General features: G+C 44.6%; 1 protein-coding gene across 2 annotated transcripts in view; it reads right to left on the minus strand.

The window, feature by feature from the left end:
* The window catches only part of LOC130208837 (chemokine-like protein TAFA-1), a 125428-nt gene that overhangs the window by 10256 nt on the left and 97865 nt on the right, over positions 1–17307 (minus strand). For both annotated transcript variants that reach the window (XR_008834490.1, XM_056438188.1), the window contains exon 3: positions 10982–11122. Coding sequence is in view for 1 of the 2 variants with exons in the window: in XM_056438188.1 (XP_056294163.1) it covers positions 10982–11122 (141 nt within the window). In the remaining variant the exon portion in view is untranslated. The remainder of the gene's footprint in view (positions 1–10981; positions 11123–17307) is intronic.

Here is a 17307-nt window from a genome sequence, read left to right on the forward strand (position 1 = left end):
AAAAGACCAAAATGGCCATAATTACAAAAAGAAAAGTAGTGAATTAAGTAGAAAAAGACAAAGGACCATAATTACAAAATATCCTGAAATGAGCATAACAAGGGAAATAACCAATGATGACAAAATACCCCAAAAAATAAAACCAGAGTTCAAAGAATCATCACGAATAGTTGAACACATGCAGAATCCTCCCACGCAAACACAGTTCGGTTAGCCGAGCGGTTTCTACACAGACCCACTTGTATACGTGCACACGCACACAAGCACCCACACACTCCATCACGAGAGACTCCAGAGGAACAGGAGGGACGTCTCTGAGCGGATCTTTCTCCCTCCTCTTCGGCCTCGGAGCGGTTGTATCGGCGCTTACGCCGTCGACGGTAATGTCTCACCGACGGAAATGAATCACTATTTTGTTTTGGTGTAGCTAACATTGCAGGGGAGCAATCTAATTTTTAATCAAAACTAATTGCCCCTCATTAACTCCGACTGAATTCTTCCTCCAGCTATCTGCCGAAAAAACAAATATGTTCTCATCGAGATCTCCTCCTCTTCCTCCACTCGTGCCTCTCTCTCTCTGAGTGTAGCATGCACATGCATGTGTGTGTGTGGCTAAAAAAAAAAAACTTTTGTGATATTGAAGTCCAGGAAATGTGCTTGCGTGTCGTTGTGGTGTATTCAAAATGAACGGCTGTATTTCTTGAGACAAAAAAAGCCCCGTGGCTAGAAAGTCATCTCATGTGGTTTTTATTGTGTTCCAGCGGCCTCGCAGTGAGGAACAACTCTTTGAATCAAATCACCGCACCCCAAACACGTTTTTCATTTTCTGACCATTTCCTGTTAACACAAAGAGGATATGCAGCAGGTGCAATGAAATGGATGAATGCAATTACTTAAAGCAGTGTCATTTCGTTTTGAAAACCCCTTTTTCTTTTTTTTTTGTACTCGAAAAAACTATCATTTCGCCTCCAGCCTGTGTTGCCAAGGTTACAGGCCAACCACCAATCAATTGCGAGTATACGAGCGACATGCCGTCTCCAGCTGATGAAAGGAGACTGTTAAAGTGCAGTCCCTCACAGCACAGAGCACGCCGACACACACACACACACACACACACACGGACACAGAACGACACCTGCTTCTCGGTGAACTCGATGCATTTTTCTTGACTTCCCTCCCTCGCCTTTTTCCCCTCCCACTTAACGCCACAATGAGAGCATCCGCTAATGGGCTGCGAACCCGACACCTTTGGCTTCTACCCCCCCCCCCCCCCCCACACACACACACACACACACACGGCTGTTTACCTCCTCCACTAATTGCCACACGTTGGTCCACTGTGCCCCCTCTTCTCTTCTTCTTTTTTCCTCACTCTTCATCCACGGGCTAAATATGCATTTCACACCGTTAATCATGTTTACAATCCGCTGCGGTTTAATTGCAACAGCCGTAATTATGCAGGAAAGTCCACGTTAGCAAAGCCTGGAGGAGATGTGCATAATGGGGTTACTCCCCTTAATCGATTCATCAACCAATCAGTGCTTTTGGTCTCAGTCGACTAACACCGAGATGAGAACATCGCCCGTGAATACAAGTTCACTTTTCTGTGATTCTTTGTGGAGAAAGTTGCAGTTTTAGTCGACTTAGAATTTCTTTTGTCGCCGACAGCTTCGTGTTAATTCTCAGTTCCACCGTGTAAGGACGCCGCGACACCGCCGCGCTGTTGAGCGCCTTCTTCTCGCTAGCGAGGTGTGTGTGTGTGGACAATTTGTTTTCCATTATATCACCCACTGAGAAGGCTTAATATTCAACAATGTGAATGCAGAATGCATTTGGAATTTGAAATTGGTAAAGTGATACCTGCGAAATCAATCCCTTCAAAATGGAGCGAGAGAGAGAAAGACGGGGAAAAAAAGGGAGAAAAAAGGGAGAAAAAAACAGGAGGTGCCTCACACGAGAGATATTTACTTCACGGGACTGAATTCACCCCTCACACCTCCGCGCCCATGAAGCCTCCATAGTTCATGTGCCCTAGTTTTGTTTCCTATGTTCATAGTACATTTCTAAGATGACCGATTTTACATTCTTGTTCGATATTTTTTAATCGGGCCAGAAATTATTTGCGTTGATGAAAAAAAGCAATACAAAAAGAAGATGATTGGTTTGTGGAAGCACTATTTGAGGCCTCAAGTCGCCGTGTTGGATTACCACCGTTGCGATCTTGGTTTTTCGCCATTCTTTCAACCAGAAGTGACCAAAAAGCTTCCACTTGACCTTAATGAACTGAAAATGCTGAGCAATCAACCTGTCACTCACCAGGTAGCCACGCCCTCAAGCACTCGCTGCTTTATGGTCTATTAGACTCTAAATGGACCATATTTTACAAAGAAATAAACAAGATGCTGTATTAAAGAATAATTGAAACTAGAGATTGGGACCATATATGAATTTTTACAATGTTTACAGTTTTTTAATGTATTTTAATTTATTTAATTTATTTTCATTTATTTTTATTTGTATTCATTTTTATTTATTTGTATTTATTAATTAATTATTTTATGCTGAGGCCAGTATCTGATTGTAACCTGCATGTTTATTGCTTTTTAAATTATGTTACTGTGATAACCTTTCTCTCCATTAGTGACGGCTGTAATATCTGGCCACAGGGACTACAGTTGAAATGTAGCCGTATAGCCAACATTGACACATTTACCCCTGGGTTGATTAATGTGTACACATAAATAAATAAACACATGAAAAATGAAATAACCCAGAAGAAAAGAAAGAGGAGAAGTTTCCAACGTGAACACACGTATACTTCATGCCCGTGGCTGTACACCCAGGACATCCGGCTCTGACCTTGGCCACTGGACATGAGCCATATCCAGGGCAGAGATCCATGCATCACTCTCTGGTGACCACTGACCTCTAACGGTCCTTTTGCTTTCACTACTCCCAGTGCAACCATCAGCACACAGGGTATCACCTTTGTTCTTTGTTCTCTGTTCCAGCAAACTTGACTCTTTTCTCCTTTTGTGTCTTGCCGAGTGAGCGTACGACCCACGATTCATTTTTCCGGATCGATTCCGTTTCACAAGCTGAAAGTCTTCGACGCCAATTAACACGATTCCTCGCGCGTTACCACCGAGTAGCTGCTATTGTCGATGGAGACAGATGGGCTCGGAATAATTCACAATGCAAGGACGGAGAGGGTGTTCGCTCGGAGATGTTAGCCGGAGTCTCTCGCTGCTTTTTGATGGACAAACAACCCCCGAGAGTGGGACTTTGAATTGATTGAGAAACATGAAGCGATGGACGTCTCTCTTTTTTTTTTTACAAGTGCATCTGTCAGATCACAGGTGAGCGCTCACCGTGATGGATTGAACCCGTTTGCAGAGTGTTTGAACACCTTGACTGATAAGGAGGTGAATTGATTTCTGTCTGTCTCAAAGTTGTGAACCCGTGTGCTCCATGAATAGTTAATGCGTGCGGTGTTTTTTTATTCGGAGCGGGCCTCAAATTGATCACGCGCGCGGCATTCCGATGACGTCGGGCTTAGATCGTTGGGCTTTTTTCGGGCGAGTCGCTTCAATCAGACAAGATCTAGAGCGGAAAGCAATTAGACTTTGGATTCTCTTCGGTTGAATTTAAAGTCGAGCAAGTAGACGAGAGGAGTTGCGGTGAACCGCTTGATTAGATTAATTACCTGAATCACGCCATTCGGAAAACGAAGGCCTTAGCGTCCATCTTTTTGGCGAGGTCAATTAAAATGAGCTAAGATCTGGAGCGGAAAGCATTTGGACTTTGAATTCTCTTTGGTTGAATTTAAAGTCAGTGCTTCCCGAAAAATCACATTTAACAACCAGCTCATAAAAATTCAGGTCAAAATCTCTCTAACACAAGAAAGTCCTTGGTCCTCCACCCTTATACCCTCATCGCCACGGGGCGATTGGTATGAACCCAATAGCACAACTCAGGAGACAGAACTGCAAATAATGATCCTTTTCTCAGAGTATTGTCAGGAACAGAACGGGAAGAACTAGAACGGGCACTCGGTAGAGCGCATACCTTCACATATCACAAGACTGGCCATTGAATTATGAACATTTTGGCATTAGTTGCATGCCAATTGGATAGAAATTGATCGCGCTATGGTAAAAAGAAGATGTTTGACCTTTTCCTGACCTTGAACTTGACCTTTGACCCGATCGATCTTAAAATCTAATCAAATGGTCCCCAGATAATAACCAATCATCCCACCAAATTGCATGCGATTCGGTTTAATACTTTTTGAGTTATGCGAGTAACACGCATACAAATATATAAATAAATAAATAAAACATAACCTTCCGCATTTTCAATGAGAAGGTAATTATATAGATATTCAACACACAAAGGCTTGGGCTTGAAAACACACAACAATCTGGCAGAGGACAACCGCAAGTGAGGGGACCTGAGTAGACAGGGACTAACGAGGGAATGGGCAACAGGTGAGACGGGCGTGAGGACCAGGTGAAGGGAACGAGGGATTGATGAGGTGGGAGTGGCCAGAGGCAGGTGAGAGAACAGGTGAAGGCAGTTGAACTGATGAGATGGGAAGCAGGATCTGGAACGACGTGATAGTTATAGTGAGACAGGCAGACAGGATGAAAACAACTAATAAAAGGAAGGTGTGGAGCTGAAGTGTTACACTGCACCCTTATACCCGATCACTTTATACCCTCATCGCCCAGTTATCAACCCAACGCGGCCCACCGATCAATCGACTCGTTCACACAATCGTGCGAGTAGGCGGGAGGAGTTGATTAGAGAACACACAATGCCTCTCTAATGAGACGGCGGTGTGAGCGCGAGCGTTGCGCAACAACGAGGAAGCATCGAAAGGGTCAAAAGGGCACGAAGCAAAGGAAGCAAGTGTGTAATTAGAGTTGGACTGAGACTCAAAGCCCCTGAACCCGAGGTCAGCTTCAGAGGGTCATTATTCTGCATTAATCCTTTGAGTCGAGGTTTGATTATTCAGGAATAATCGTTGTGATCACACTGCTCTTCTGCATGTGTAATGGACACCTGCACACTTTAGCATTTTATTATTGAGGTTTTTAAAAATAAAATGCCACAGAAAGTCAGTTTTGTCCTTTTCTTTTTAATGACCTCGGATTTATTGAGGTTAAACTGAAATGCACAGTTACACATATAACCAAATAATGCCCCAAATACTGGCAGCATTTGGCAGTCAAAATGGCCAAAATCTGGTGTTCGCTATTACTATTGTGACATTGAAAACGGTAGTGTCAAAAAAATATCCAGCGATTCCTTTGTGAGTGTGTCGGCGCGTGTCTGTCGACAGGTTACTACTCGAGTCGCGAGAGCAGAAAGGAACTGTGACGTTGTTGAAAAAAGAAAAAGAGAGAAGAGAAATTGAGACGGGGAGAAGGAGAGAGAGAGAAACTAAACTAAGGAGATCTCTGAACTCCAGCTGAGGGTCAGATCCTCTCCCGGCGGGTCAAAGGTCGGTCGTCTAATCGCATCGTCGAAGCTGTGAGAGCTCGGCGGGACGCCGTGGAAACGGAGAGAGGAGAAACAAAAAGAAGGAAAGAAAACGTGCTTCACAATCATTATCTTCGACTTTTTTTCTTTTTTTTCCCCGAAGACACGAACATCTCGTTCGACCCGGCGAGGGTTTCACTCCCGCCGCTCCGGTGAGGGAAAACAAAAGATTGTTTCCCGCTGTACAGTATGATGTGCTCCTTTTGTCCGGCCCCTCAGGCAGTATCTGCTGCAGCTTTTTTTGCCAGACACGTACGTACAGCAGCATGGGGGGTGGGGGGGGGGGGGGAACTGTGTGTGTGTGTGTGTGTGTGATTTTACAACACGAGGATGAGATGTTTACTCGGGTGCCCATCGGCCGTCCATGCGAGGGAGTGAAGTAACGAGAAGGCTCTCGGCAGATCACGCGTGCACATGAAAACACGCGGCGTTGTTTCAAAAACAACCCAGACGGTTGCCAATAGCAACCGAAACCGGCCCCCGTAAACACTCGGCATCGGGGCCGACGCTCGCCCGCGTGCTTTGATGATGATGAACGGAGAATAATAGAGCTCATCGGAGGGAGAGACGGCCTGTTCCAGTGTTCGTTCCTCCGGGCTGCGTCCAGAAAGAAATGACCTCTGGAGATACGCTTTTGATATCAGAGCGCTGGGATTCTTTTTTCTCTCTCCGTGTTTGTTTGTGGCGACGTCACCTGTGTACGGTACAGGGATGGGGGGAGGGGCAGGTGTCCCCCTAGGGGGGTTGTGGCTGAGATGAGCCGGGCTGCGGCGTCGTTCCTCATCCGGACGGCGCACATTAATAACGCCGAGGACCCGGGGAGAGAACGCTCCATCTGGGCCGGGCCGCGGACTCCACAGGTCCATAATCCCTCACACGGCGGGCCCCCTAGGTCGATGCACGTTTTCATAACTTTCTGGTGCACCTTTTTCCTAGGCGAGCACAAAAAAAACCCTGGAACAGAGTGTTTCTCCTCCTCCTCCTCCTCCATCATTTATTGCCACGCGAAGAAAAAAAATAACTTTTAATTAAATGGCATGTTTGCAAAGCGCGACACGTCCGACTACTGATGAGCGCTTATGAATAATAACATAATTATGCCGTCTGCCCTTCAGCCCTCATCCCGTGGTGGGTTTTTTCCGTCGTTAAATAAATAACGGCCTGAGTCACTTCCAAGCAGGTGAAGCATTATGCAAAAGAGGACCCCCCGTCCTCTCGTGGCGTGATGCTCAGTGACTTGTCATTTCCATTTTGACCACCACTCAATAAGAGCCTGTTAATCAATACACCAACAGCCAGGCTCTCTCGCTGCGGGGGGCTGGAGCCTGGAGGGGCATGAAGCGTGAACATCGTCTTCCACCTCCAGTCCTCCGTCCAGGTCATGGTGTTGTTCATACGTCTTTGTCCGACTTATACTGGGAACCTTTACTGTTCCTTGCATGAAAATTATGATTTATATACAGTATGTATAACTCCCGTACCTTTACAAAACAGTTTTACACCTTTAACAACAGCAAAATCATATAAAAACATCCATTTATAAGCTTTCACACAGCTCTTCCATTTTGCTCACTACTTCCCAAATACAAGCTTTTTATTTCGCTAAAATCTTTTTTTTGTTGCTAAAACCGTACGATTTAAATGTGGTCGACGTAAACACTCTACTCCATCCCTCTGTCCAGGTAACGGTGCTTTTCATATTCCTTTGTCCTACTTACGCTGGTAACTTTAACTGGGCGGCTTTAGCTCAGTGGGGTAGAGGCCCCCCTGCACAAACCGCAGGGGTTGTGTTCGTCCTCCCCCCCCCATCAGTTGTCAGCAAGTCGTGAGCAGCACAAGCACCCCACCCCCTTGCTTCGCTTCACCGCAGCCCACTGCTCCTTAATAACTAAGGATGGGTTAAATGCAGAGAACTAATTTCCCCTTGGGGATTAATAAAAGTGTATATTCTTAAATTCCATGCATTTCATCTTAAAGGAGGACCGTAGTCCCAAAATTATGATTACCTTCGCATTGAAAATGCGGAAGGTTATGTTTTGATCGCCGTGTATTTATTTATTTGTATGCGTGTTACTCGCATAACACAAAAAGTATTAAACCGAATCGCATGAAATTTGGTGGGATGATTGGTTATTATCCGGGGACCATTTGATTAGATTTTGGGATCGATCGGGTCAAAGGTCAAGGTCATGAGAAGGTCAACATCTTCTTGAATCGCATGACATTTGGTGGGATGAATCGTTATTATCCGGGGACCATTTGATTAGATTTTGGGATCAATCGGGTCAAAGGTCAAGGTCATAAAAAGGTCAACATCTTCTTTTTACCATAGCACGGTCAATTTTAATCCAATTGGCATGCAAATAATGCCAAAATGTTCATAATTCAATGCCCAATCTTGTGATATGCGAAGGTATGCGCTCTACCGAGTGCCCATTCTAGTTTGTATATGTATTACTCCCCCCTTGTCTTACTTTGAAAAACGGTTTTAGACTAATAACACCAGCAAAACCATATAACAACATCCATTTACAAGCTTTCACACAGCTCTTCCATTTTGCTCACTATTTCCAAAATACATGCATTCTATTCAGCTAAAATCATATTTTTAGGTCTCCGTAAACTCTCTACTCCATCCCTCTGTCCAGGTAACGGTGTTTTTCATATGCCTTTGTCCTACTTACTCTGGTAACCTTTACTGTTCCATGCATTTCATCCTAAAGGAGGATCATAGCCCCAAAATAATGATTTGTATATGTATTACTCCACCCCGAAAAACTGATTTTACACGTCTAACAACAGCAAAACCATTTAAAAACATCCATTTACAAGCTTTCACACACCTCTTCCATTTTGCTCACTAGTTCCCAAATACATCTATTTTATTTTTGCTAAAACCTCACGATTTAAATGAGGTGTACGGAAACTCTCCTCACACGGATGAGCAGTGCACCTTCGGGAGTGAGAGACCAACTGGGGACATTTGGAGGGTGACGTGTTCCTTTAGTGGAGCAATTTATAAGAAAAACAATTTTTGTCTTTACGCATTTAGTGGAACTAGACGGAATGTGTGAATACGAATGGAGACAAAAGTCCCCCGTCGGTAAGATGCGGTGGAAGAGTGTCTGCTTGTCGGGCTCGACAAAAACAACACAGTCTGCTCAAATATCTGCTTTTCAAGGTCAGAGCTCTGCAAATGTTTTCGTTCACAGGGCGAACACACAAAATGTGTCGAGGAATAAAAAACTGTCGCCGAAGTTTTGCTGGCTTTTCATGTTTATTTCTCATCACGCAGGCAGAAAGTTATCTTTTTTGTTGTTGTTGTCGTGCACGCCATGCTGAACTCTGATTCCAGGATTTTTTTCTTGAGCGTAAGCTGTGGCTGTAGCCGACCCCCGTGAAGCCCGCCGAGCGGCCCCGTCTGGCCCCTTCGGGTAACATCCCTCCGTGATGAAGACGCCGGAGTGTCGCTTCACGGGCAGCAGAGATGGCTTTGATCTCCGCTGGAGGTGGGGGTGTAGAGATGGAGACTGAGGAGCTATAAATGAGCTTCCTGGTGTGAAGGGGGGGAATCACAGTTCTGTCTCAGTTCACTCGTGACTTCCTGTCAGCTTCTTTTTTCTTTAGACACGCCTCCGCCTGATTGTTTTTCCTCAGCTGAGGTAATTCAGGTGCACTAGCCTGAAGCTTCCCTGACTCGTGTTTATTAGTTATTCATTTCCATCAGCCCGCACCGCCTTCGGGGCGAAGCGATGCGGCAACGCCCCCCCCCCCCCGTAAAACTCCCAGGATGCCCAGCAGCACACCGGCGGGCTCTTAAAAGGTTGAATGTATTTTGTATTATTTTTAGAAAGAAGAAAAAAAAACCTGAGACAGCAGAGGAAGGTGGAAGAGAAATATGCTTTTATAGGTCGTTCTCTGAGGTGTTTATTCAAGCGTATTTCATTCAAAAATCGGATGCTAATCTCAATTTGGTATTTTCTGAAAGCAGCTGAAATGTAACATCTGACACCTCAGGCGTCATGCCAACAGCTGCAGTTTGGCAGAAGGAGAAATGTTCTCTGTTATCATTCAATAAGGCTCGGATAATTAATACGATAATGATCCAAATGCAGCAGAAATAAACAGTGACCTCGAGTTTGCTCTCATTGAAACTCTCATTGCCGTTTCTTTTTATTCTTCTCATGTATAAACCCAAGGATTTCTTGCAATAATCTCGTTATTATACCAGATGTGTTATATTTAATTGGCAAATTAAATATTTATTTCTTAGAAATAAATTTTTTGTTCAGAAGATTAAAGTAACAACCTAATTATAGTTCATAAGACTCTCCTATTTATTGTTTTCATGTATTCATTCCACATGAATACTATTGTAATATGTAGTGTTCATATAAAGACACATTTGCATGGTAGAGTTACTACTGGATGAATATGAAATTTAAAAAATTACTCTGGGATGATACTGCAATACCCCCGAATCAGAAATACATATTTTCTCCTGACCTCTCTAGATTATGTTTGTGTGAGTTGCCTAGTTTTGGAGATATCTGCCTTGTGAATATAATAGGATTATCTTGAGTAATAGGGTCATGATTTCGTGATACAAACATTGCGTTGAGTAAAAAAAAAAAGTAAGAACACACCTTTTCTGCCTATATCTTCAACGTGAATGTGAACTCTGACTACAGGCCCATGTCAAGAGGCACACTCTGGCCTTTAAGGGTCAAACGGGCCACGCGCCTATTACCCACGCCCATTTTATCGACCATAATGGACGTATATGTATCACTCCCCCCTCGTCTTACCTGGAATTTTGGCATATGTGGCAACAAGAATAATTTAAAACAACGAGGGGAATTATTGATGCATTGAAGTTAATGGGGGGGGGGGGGGGGGGCACATTTAACAACAGCAAAATCATATAAAAACATATTTTTACAAGCTTTGACACAACTCTTTTATTTTGCTCACTACTTCCCAAATAAATGCATTTTCTTTTAGATAAAACCGTACAATATAAATGAGGTCTACGTAAACACTCTACTCCATCCCTCTGTCCAGGTAACGGTGTTTTCCATATGTTTTTGTCCTACTTACGCTGGTAAACTTTACTGTTCCATGCATTTCATCTTAAAGTAGGAATATTATGATTTATATATGTATAACTCCACCCGTCTTAACTTTAAAAAACAGCTTTACACCTTTAACAACAGCGCAACACCATTTTAAAACATCCATTTACAAGCTTTCACACACTACTACTACTTCCAAAATACATGCTTTTATTTTTTCTAAAACCTCACGGTTAAAACTAGGTGAACGTAAACTCTCATCACATGGATGACTAGTGCACCTTCGGGAGTGTGAGAGCAACTGGGGACATTTGAGGGTGACGTGTTCCAGTGTTAAAAACAAGGCGTGGCGTCCTCACCGTCCACGCAGGAGGGCTTGTTCCGTGTCGTCCCGGCCACTTTCCCCGGCAGACAGGAGCACTTGACCGTCTGGGAGCGCTCCTCGATGCGGTTCTTGTTACAGCATCGGTGGGCGGCGATCACTTCACACGTACCGCCCTCTGCAGACAGACAGACAGACAGACAGGTACACGGTCAGTGCGTGTGAGAGGATGTAGCATATTTTTCATTACATTAGTGTTTCAAGATCTCTAAACTAGCGGTCCACATGTGTTGCGAGGTATTCCCCTCTAAGGAATGTCTTTGTCCTATGGATGAGGCATATGATTTTAGTTAACGGCCTCCATGTATGACGTTACTCTGTCTCAAGTCTTTTATACTCCCCATATAAAGATTTGACTCGCTTCATTCGACGGACTTTCTGATTTGAATATGAAACTTCCCCAGGTTTTCTAGAATGCCAGATTTTTTACCTTTTTACTTTCTGTAATAAACTGCATTGTATCATTTTTTAAATATGTTTTATATTTATTTATATATTTTCAATATTTATATATTTATATATTTATATTTATATATTTATATTTATACATTTTTATATTTAGTATTCTTCTTCTTCTTCTTCTTATTATTATGTGTTTGTTTTGTACCTCTGCTGACTCGGAGAGCCCTACAAAAATAACTCCGATGTGTCTGGACTGCTGGTCTAGGCACAGATGGCAAATAAAAAACCTTGACCCTTGAACCTTGAACAGTGTCCGCGGAGATTCCTTCATCATCATCATTCCTCAACATCACTGTAGATTGAAATATATGACAATGAAGGACGTTCAGGCGGGACTAAACACGTCTCTGACAATGAACCGACGCCAACCACGATGTCCGATACGTAACATAAACATCAAAATGAGCAGCCGTGGTGTGAAGGCGGCGACTCGACATCACACCGCGAGGTGCGCTGCACAATCATCGGGCTCTCACTGTAAGTATGTGTAACAAATTGGCCCTCGAGGCATTTTAATTATATCATCTAATTGCCGCTCACTCAGTGCTGGCTGTTCTCATTCCAGACCAATCAGCCGACGATGAAGATCACCTCTTCGTCTTCACATCTTCCACACGCGGCTCGGGCACAAGTTCAGTGAGGAAGACACTCTCTACACTCCGGTTCATTCATAAGGTTTTAGTCTTGCAGCCATTACTCCATCAGCTGATTGGGGGCGGGCACGATGAATGAATGAACCAATCAGAGGCAGTGCGGCTCTGTCAGCCAATCACAGCGTCGATGGCGATCTTTTAAATAAGTTCTCCTCTCTGCTGCTGTCGGTTGTCGTTTCAGCTCAAATCATTTCGACCCATCTTCCACCCCCATCCTACACCTCAGGCTCCTCCCCCCTCCTCCACCCCCACGCTCCTCCCCCATCCTCCACCCCCAGACTTCTCCCCCATCCTCCGCCCCACGCTCCTCCCCATCCTCCACCCCCAGGCTCCTTCCCCCTCCTCCACCCGCAGGCTCCTCCCCCCTCCTCCCCCCTCCTCCACCTCAGGCTCCTCCCCCCTCCTCCACCCCCAGACTCCTCCCCAATCCTCAACCTCAGGCTCCTCCCCCCTCCTCCACCCCCAGACTCCTCCCCCCCAGGCTCCTTCCCCCTCTTCCACCCCAGGCTCCTCCACCCCAGGTTCCTCCTCCCATCTCCACTCCAGGCTCCTCCCCCCTCCTCCACCCCCAGGCTCCTCCAATCGGCGTTACAGCAACTCTTCTTCTACACCACCACCTGTGTCTGGACTCCATGGGGGGATTCTGTCTCCGCAGGTATCAGCATCTCTTCCCCTGGCTTTTCCAAATTCAGAGTCAAATCGCCAAGAAGATTTGCACTATTTCAATTTGCAATTGTAAATGAATTAGTGTTAAACTCGAAATACCCGTCTCTCCTGATTGAAATTTCAGTAGAATTTAACAAAAGAGTGAAAACTCTGGCAGTCGGAGGCCCCATAGTCGTGGACTTAGATGCCCCGTCTGAGTCCCGTGACAGAGCCAATGTAGCATTAGGCTCAACGATACACTAAAGCATGAACTCCAGAGGCACGGTGACATCAGTCAGAGCCAAATGCTGCTCAATATGTCCCCGTGTGACGGAGGGGGGTGTCAAAAGAATTCAGTGAAAAGAGAAACGGGGGTAAAGGCGCCGATGGCGGGACTGGGTCAAAATAACAATGGGGAGGATTGCCCATGGGAAGGAGAGGGGGTGATGGAGCGGGGGGGGGGGGGGGCATCCTGAAATGAGTTAGAAAGGCAGAGAGAGAGAGAGAGAGAGAGAGGACAAGGTGTGTCTGGCTGCCAGGGACCGGCCATGCCAATGAGTAATGAGGGAACCACTGGAAGTGCCCCCTTCACACAATTATAAAGCGTGGGGCTAATGCAGCCAGCGGAGCTGCAGCAGAGAGGCCCTCCATCACCGCCTCCCCCCTTCCTCACGCCGCGGGGGAAACTCTTTATCTTCCCTTGACAGCGACCGCAACAGACACCGGCGTCCAACAATTAAACTGGAGCTCATCCCCGGAACACAGAAGGGGAGATGAAAGGAGAGAACACATCCTCTTCAGTCCATAGAATATATAGAAGAAGAAGAAGAAGATGAAGAAGAAGGTAGAAGATAGATGATAGAAGAAGAAGAAGGTTGAAGAAGATAGAAGATAGAAGAAGAAGAATAAGTTATATGATAGATGATAGAAGATAGAAGATAGAAGAAGAAGATAGATGATAGAAGATGGAGGAAGAAGATAGAAGACAAAGAAGAAGAAGAAGAAGAAGTTAGATGATAGATGATAGAAGAAGAAGAAGGTAGAAGAAGATAGAAGATAGATGATAGAAGATGGAGGAAGAAGATAGAAGAAAAAGATGAAGAAGATAGATGAAGAAGAAGAAGAAGATAGATGAAGAAGAAGAAGTTAGATGATGATGGCTGATAGAAAAAGAAGTTAGAACGCGTTTCTTCTCCCCCCCAGTCCCCCCCCCCCCGTCCCCATTTATTGATGTTTTTTGGGACGTAATTTGGACGTAAAAACGTATTTGTATATTCCTTAATGTCACCATTATGATGATTATCATAATTATTGCCACCGGATTAATCATCCCTAATACACACACATGCACACGCGTGGCCAACAGCCACGAGTGGAGGTCCGGCCGACGACCGGGTCGACATCGGGCCGCTCGGAACCATCTGGAAGCCGACGCGGTGCGAATGGCTCCACGGTGACTCCACCGGGCCCACCGCCAGGGCCCGGCTCTCATTTTAAGTAGCTGGAAGTTGGTTGTGGGGTAAATGACCATCCATTATCGCGGTGTGTGTGTGTGTGTGTGTGTGTACATCATGTATATCAGTGCTCAACAGCGCGGTGCATTACGGTGCAGTACGGGGATCAGATCCAACGTGCCGACGTGGCTGCAGGTGGTGATGGATGCAATGCTCTGGAGGCAGCTGACGGTGTTAAAGCTAAGATGGAGTGGGCGGCGGTGCACTCCCTCTGGTGGGGGGGGGGGTGAAGGGCATCGGTGGGACCACTAACGGGTCATTTTCTCTCTCGCCCACAGTGACAGCAGCCATTAAGTGACTGGATGAGGTGATTATGTTGAAGGAAATCAATGCGTCATTGTTTCAAGCTTTCGCCCGATAGCCAATTAGGAGCCGTTAATGAGGTGTGGTTGTAAAATGTGGAGATGAATGGCGAGAGGAGGAATGGGGAGCTCGGGATGAAAATAAAACGTACTTAATATGAGAGTGTTTTCCTGCAGAGCGTGGGCAGATTGAGATTTGTAGACTGGAGACATTTATAAACAACATAAGCACTTAAATACACTTAAATGTATCTTTATTGGCTCGAATATAAGATGGCATATTTAGAAAAACATGGGGGGTGTCTTTAAGGACTAGAGGATTTTGTGATACATCATACTATCATCTATTCTTTTAGAATAAAGAGAGTACTGCTGGTACACCGACGACAGAGAGCGTCGCATTTTGAGCTGTATGCAGAATTCATTTTTCATACCTGTGTCTTTAAGTCAGTTTATATTCTGACTTTTTGAGATGAAATCAGCCCTAAAATTGTTTGTGAGGCCAGTTTAATGAACCTACAAAAAGGTTTCCGGTGCACCCCCCCTCCCAAAAAAGAAATACCAGCCATCCTGATTTCAGTGTATTATTTCAACAATTCTAAAAGTTATGTGTAGTTGACATTTTGTTTTAAAACAAATAATTGCGGGGAAATTATTGTATTTTTATCACAATATTTAATATTTAATATTTGTATTTTATTTTAATGTTTTAATTAACAATAAGCGTCTTTGTGTATTTAGAAAAGTGCAATATAAGTTTGAATTATTATTATTATTATATATTATAAGCTGCTTAGAGTTCTGGATAAACTCATAATTCCCCCTTAAATATCTAATTTATATTGCTGCGAAAACATCTCCTTCCAACAACTGTATTTATTCAAGTTTCTCACTACATTTTACTCGATTACACTTGAACACCTCATGATAGCTTTATCATTGAACTTTGCTTAAAACTCATTTTTAATGAGTGGAGCATGAACGCATCATAACCTCCACTTAAGAGGGACCCTGTCGACTCCTCTCAGCATCGTGAGGGGAACAAATGACATCATAACAAGTGCCCGATGATGTTAGTTGTTCTAAATGTTTTTTAAGGCTGTTCCTCGGTGGCTTATTTTGGACTTGCGGTTGCGGTTGGGCCCAAATGTGTGGGCTTTATGGCCCCATCTGCCCGAATAGCGTCCGGTTTCTATCGTCAAGGCGATTGATCGTCGCACCGCTCGTAAAAATCTTGAGTTCAAAGCTTTTCCAGACGTCTTAACTGCAGGAAAAAAAAACGGACTGTGTCGCCCGAATCGTTTGCCACGCAGCTCAGAAATGGAGCTGCCGCAGCCGCCTGGAGGGAGCTCATTTTGATCGCTTTTCAAGAGCCCGACAGGAGAGGGAGAGAGAGAGAGAGAGAGAGAGAGAGTCGGAGTGCGTGGACAAAAGGGATTCATGCTTCAGAGGTATCATTTAAAGTTTCACATTCACGAGAGAAAGAGAGGTTTCAAGGATAAGGACCCTATTCTCCTTGGATTAATATCCACCAGGGGAACTTTCTCAACAGAAGAAGTGTGTTGTAACATGAAAAAAGTTTTGCCCCCCCCCCCCCCCAAAAAAACAGTATCGTCAGTATGGTAAACCGTATAGATGCTCGATGGCAATGCCGATCACCATCAAGAACCATCAACCGTCACTCTACAGGCTTCATGATGTCACTCTACAGCAGGGGTCAGGAACCTTTTTGACTGGGAGAGCCATACAAGGCAAATATTTCCAAATATATTTCATTGAGAGTGTAGAGTATTCTGAAACTGGGCAATTCGCAGATGATGGAAAACAGGCTTCCGGACGCGCGTGGATTAAGTTATCAATATTTAGTGTCAGGAAGTGTAAAACAAACATTCAAGGCGCTCTTCCTGGCTCCCGGCTCCTCCGGGAGCTCAGCCTTGCGGCCTCGGCGATTACCTGTAGAAAAAGAACGATCTCTCTAAACCACGGAGTTTCATACTCCCTGGCCCCGGTCGAAACGTCACTTCCGGTCCAGTCGCTTTCACAATAAGAGTCCCGTCTTGTTATTGTCCGCATTAAAGTCACTTTCACAATAAAAGTCCCTGTTATTATAAGTCACTTCACGGAATTCAACCGGCCTCGTCAATCTATAATACAATACTAACATACATTCACTCTCATGCAACATACATTAATTCTTGCCATTTACATTTGCATAGAGTAAACATTACCCCTATGCTTCATAATACATTAATAACAATATCAATATTCTCCCTAATATTTTCTATTATAATATCTTTCTATATGTATTAATTTAAAACATAAGAGCTCTGCGGCGCGCGGGACGGAGAGCCGAGAAGTGTTAACGCGACACCTAGAGACAGAAGTGACATGCTGCTGGTTAAATACGATCAATAACAGACGTTTAGTTTAATAAAAGAACAAAGACGTTTTTAAGAAAGAGACCTTAAATTACTTCTGCTGTAATCTGGCGCGATAGAGAAAATTACAGGGGGGCGGGCGGAGATTTTTTTTTTTCTCAAGTCAAAATTGTCTGGGAGCCATATGCCGTCCCCGGAAGAGCCATATATGGCTCGCGAGCCAGAGGTTCCCGACCCCTGTTCTACAGGCTTCATGATGTCACCCTACAGGCTTCATGATGTCACCCTACAGGCTTCATGATGTCACTGCACGTGGACAGGAAGATGACAGGTGCTCGTGATGATGTCG

Source organism: Pseudoliparis swirei, chromosome 18, assembly GCF_029220125.1.
Source record: "Pseudoliparis swirei isolate HS2019 ecotype Mariana Trench chromosome 18, NWPU_hadal_v1, whole genome shotgun sequence".
Classification (NCBI taxonomy): domain Eukaryota; kingdom Metazoa; phylum Chordata; class Actinopteri; order Perciformes; family Liparidae; genus Pseudoliparis; species Pseudoliparis swirei.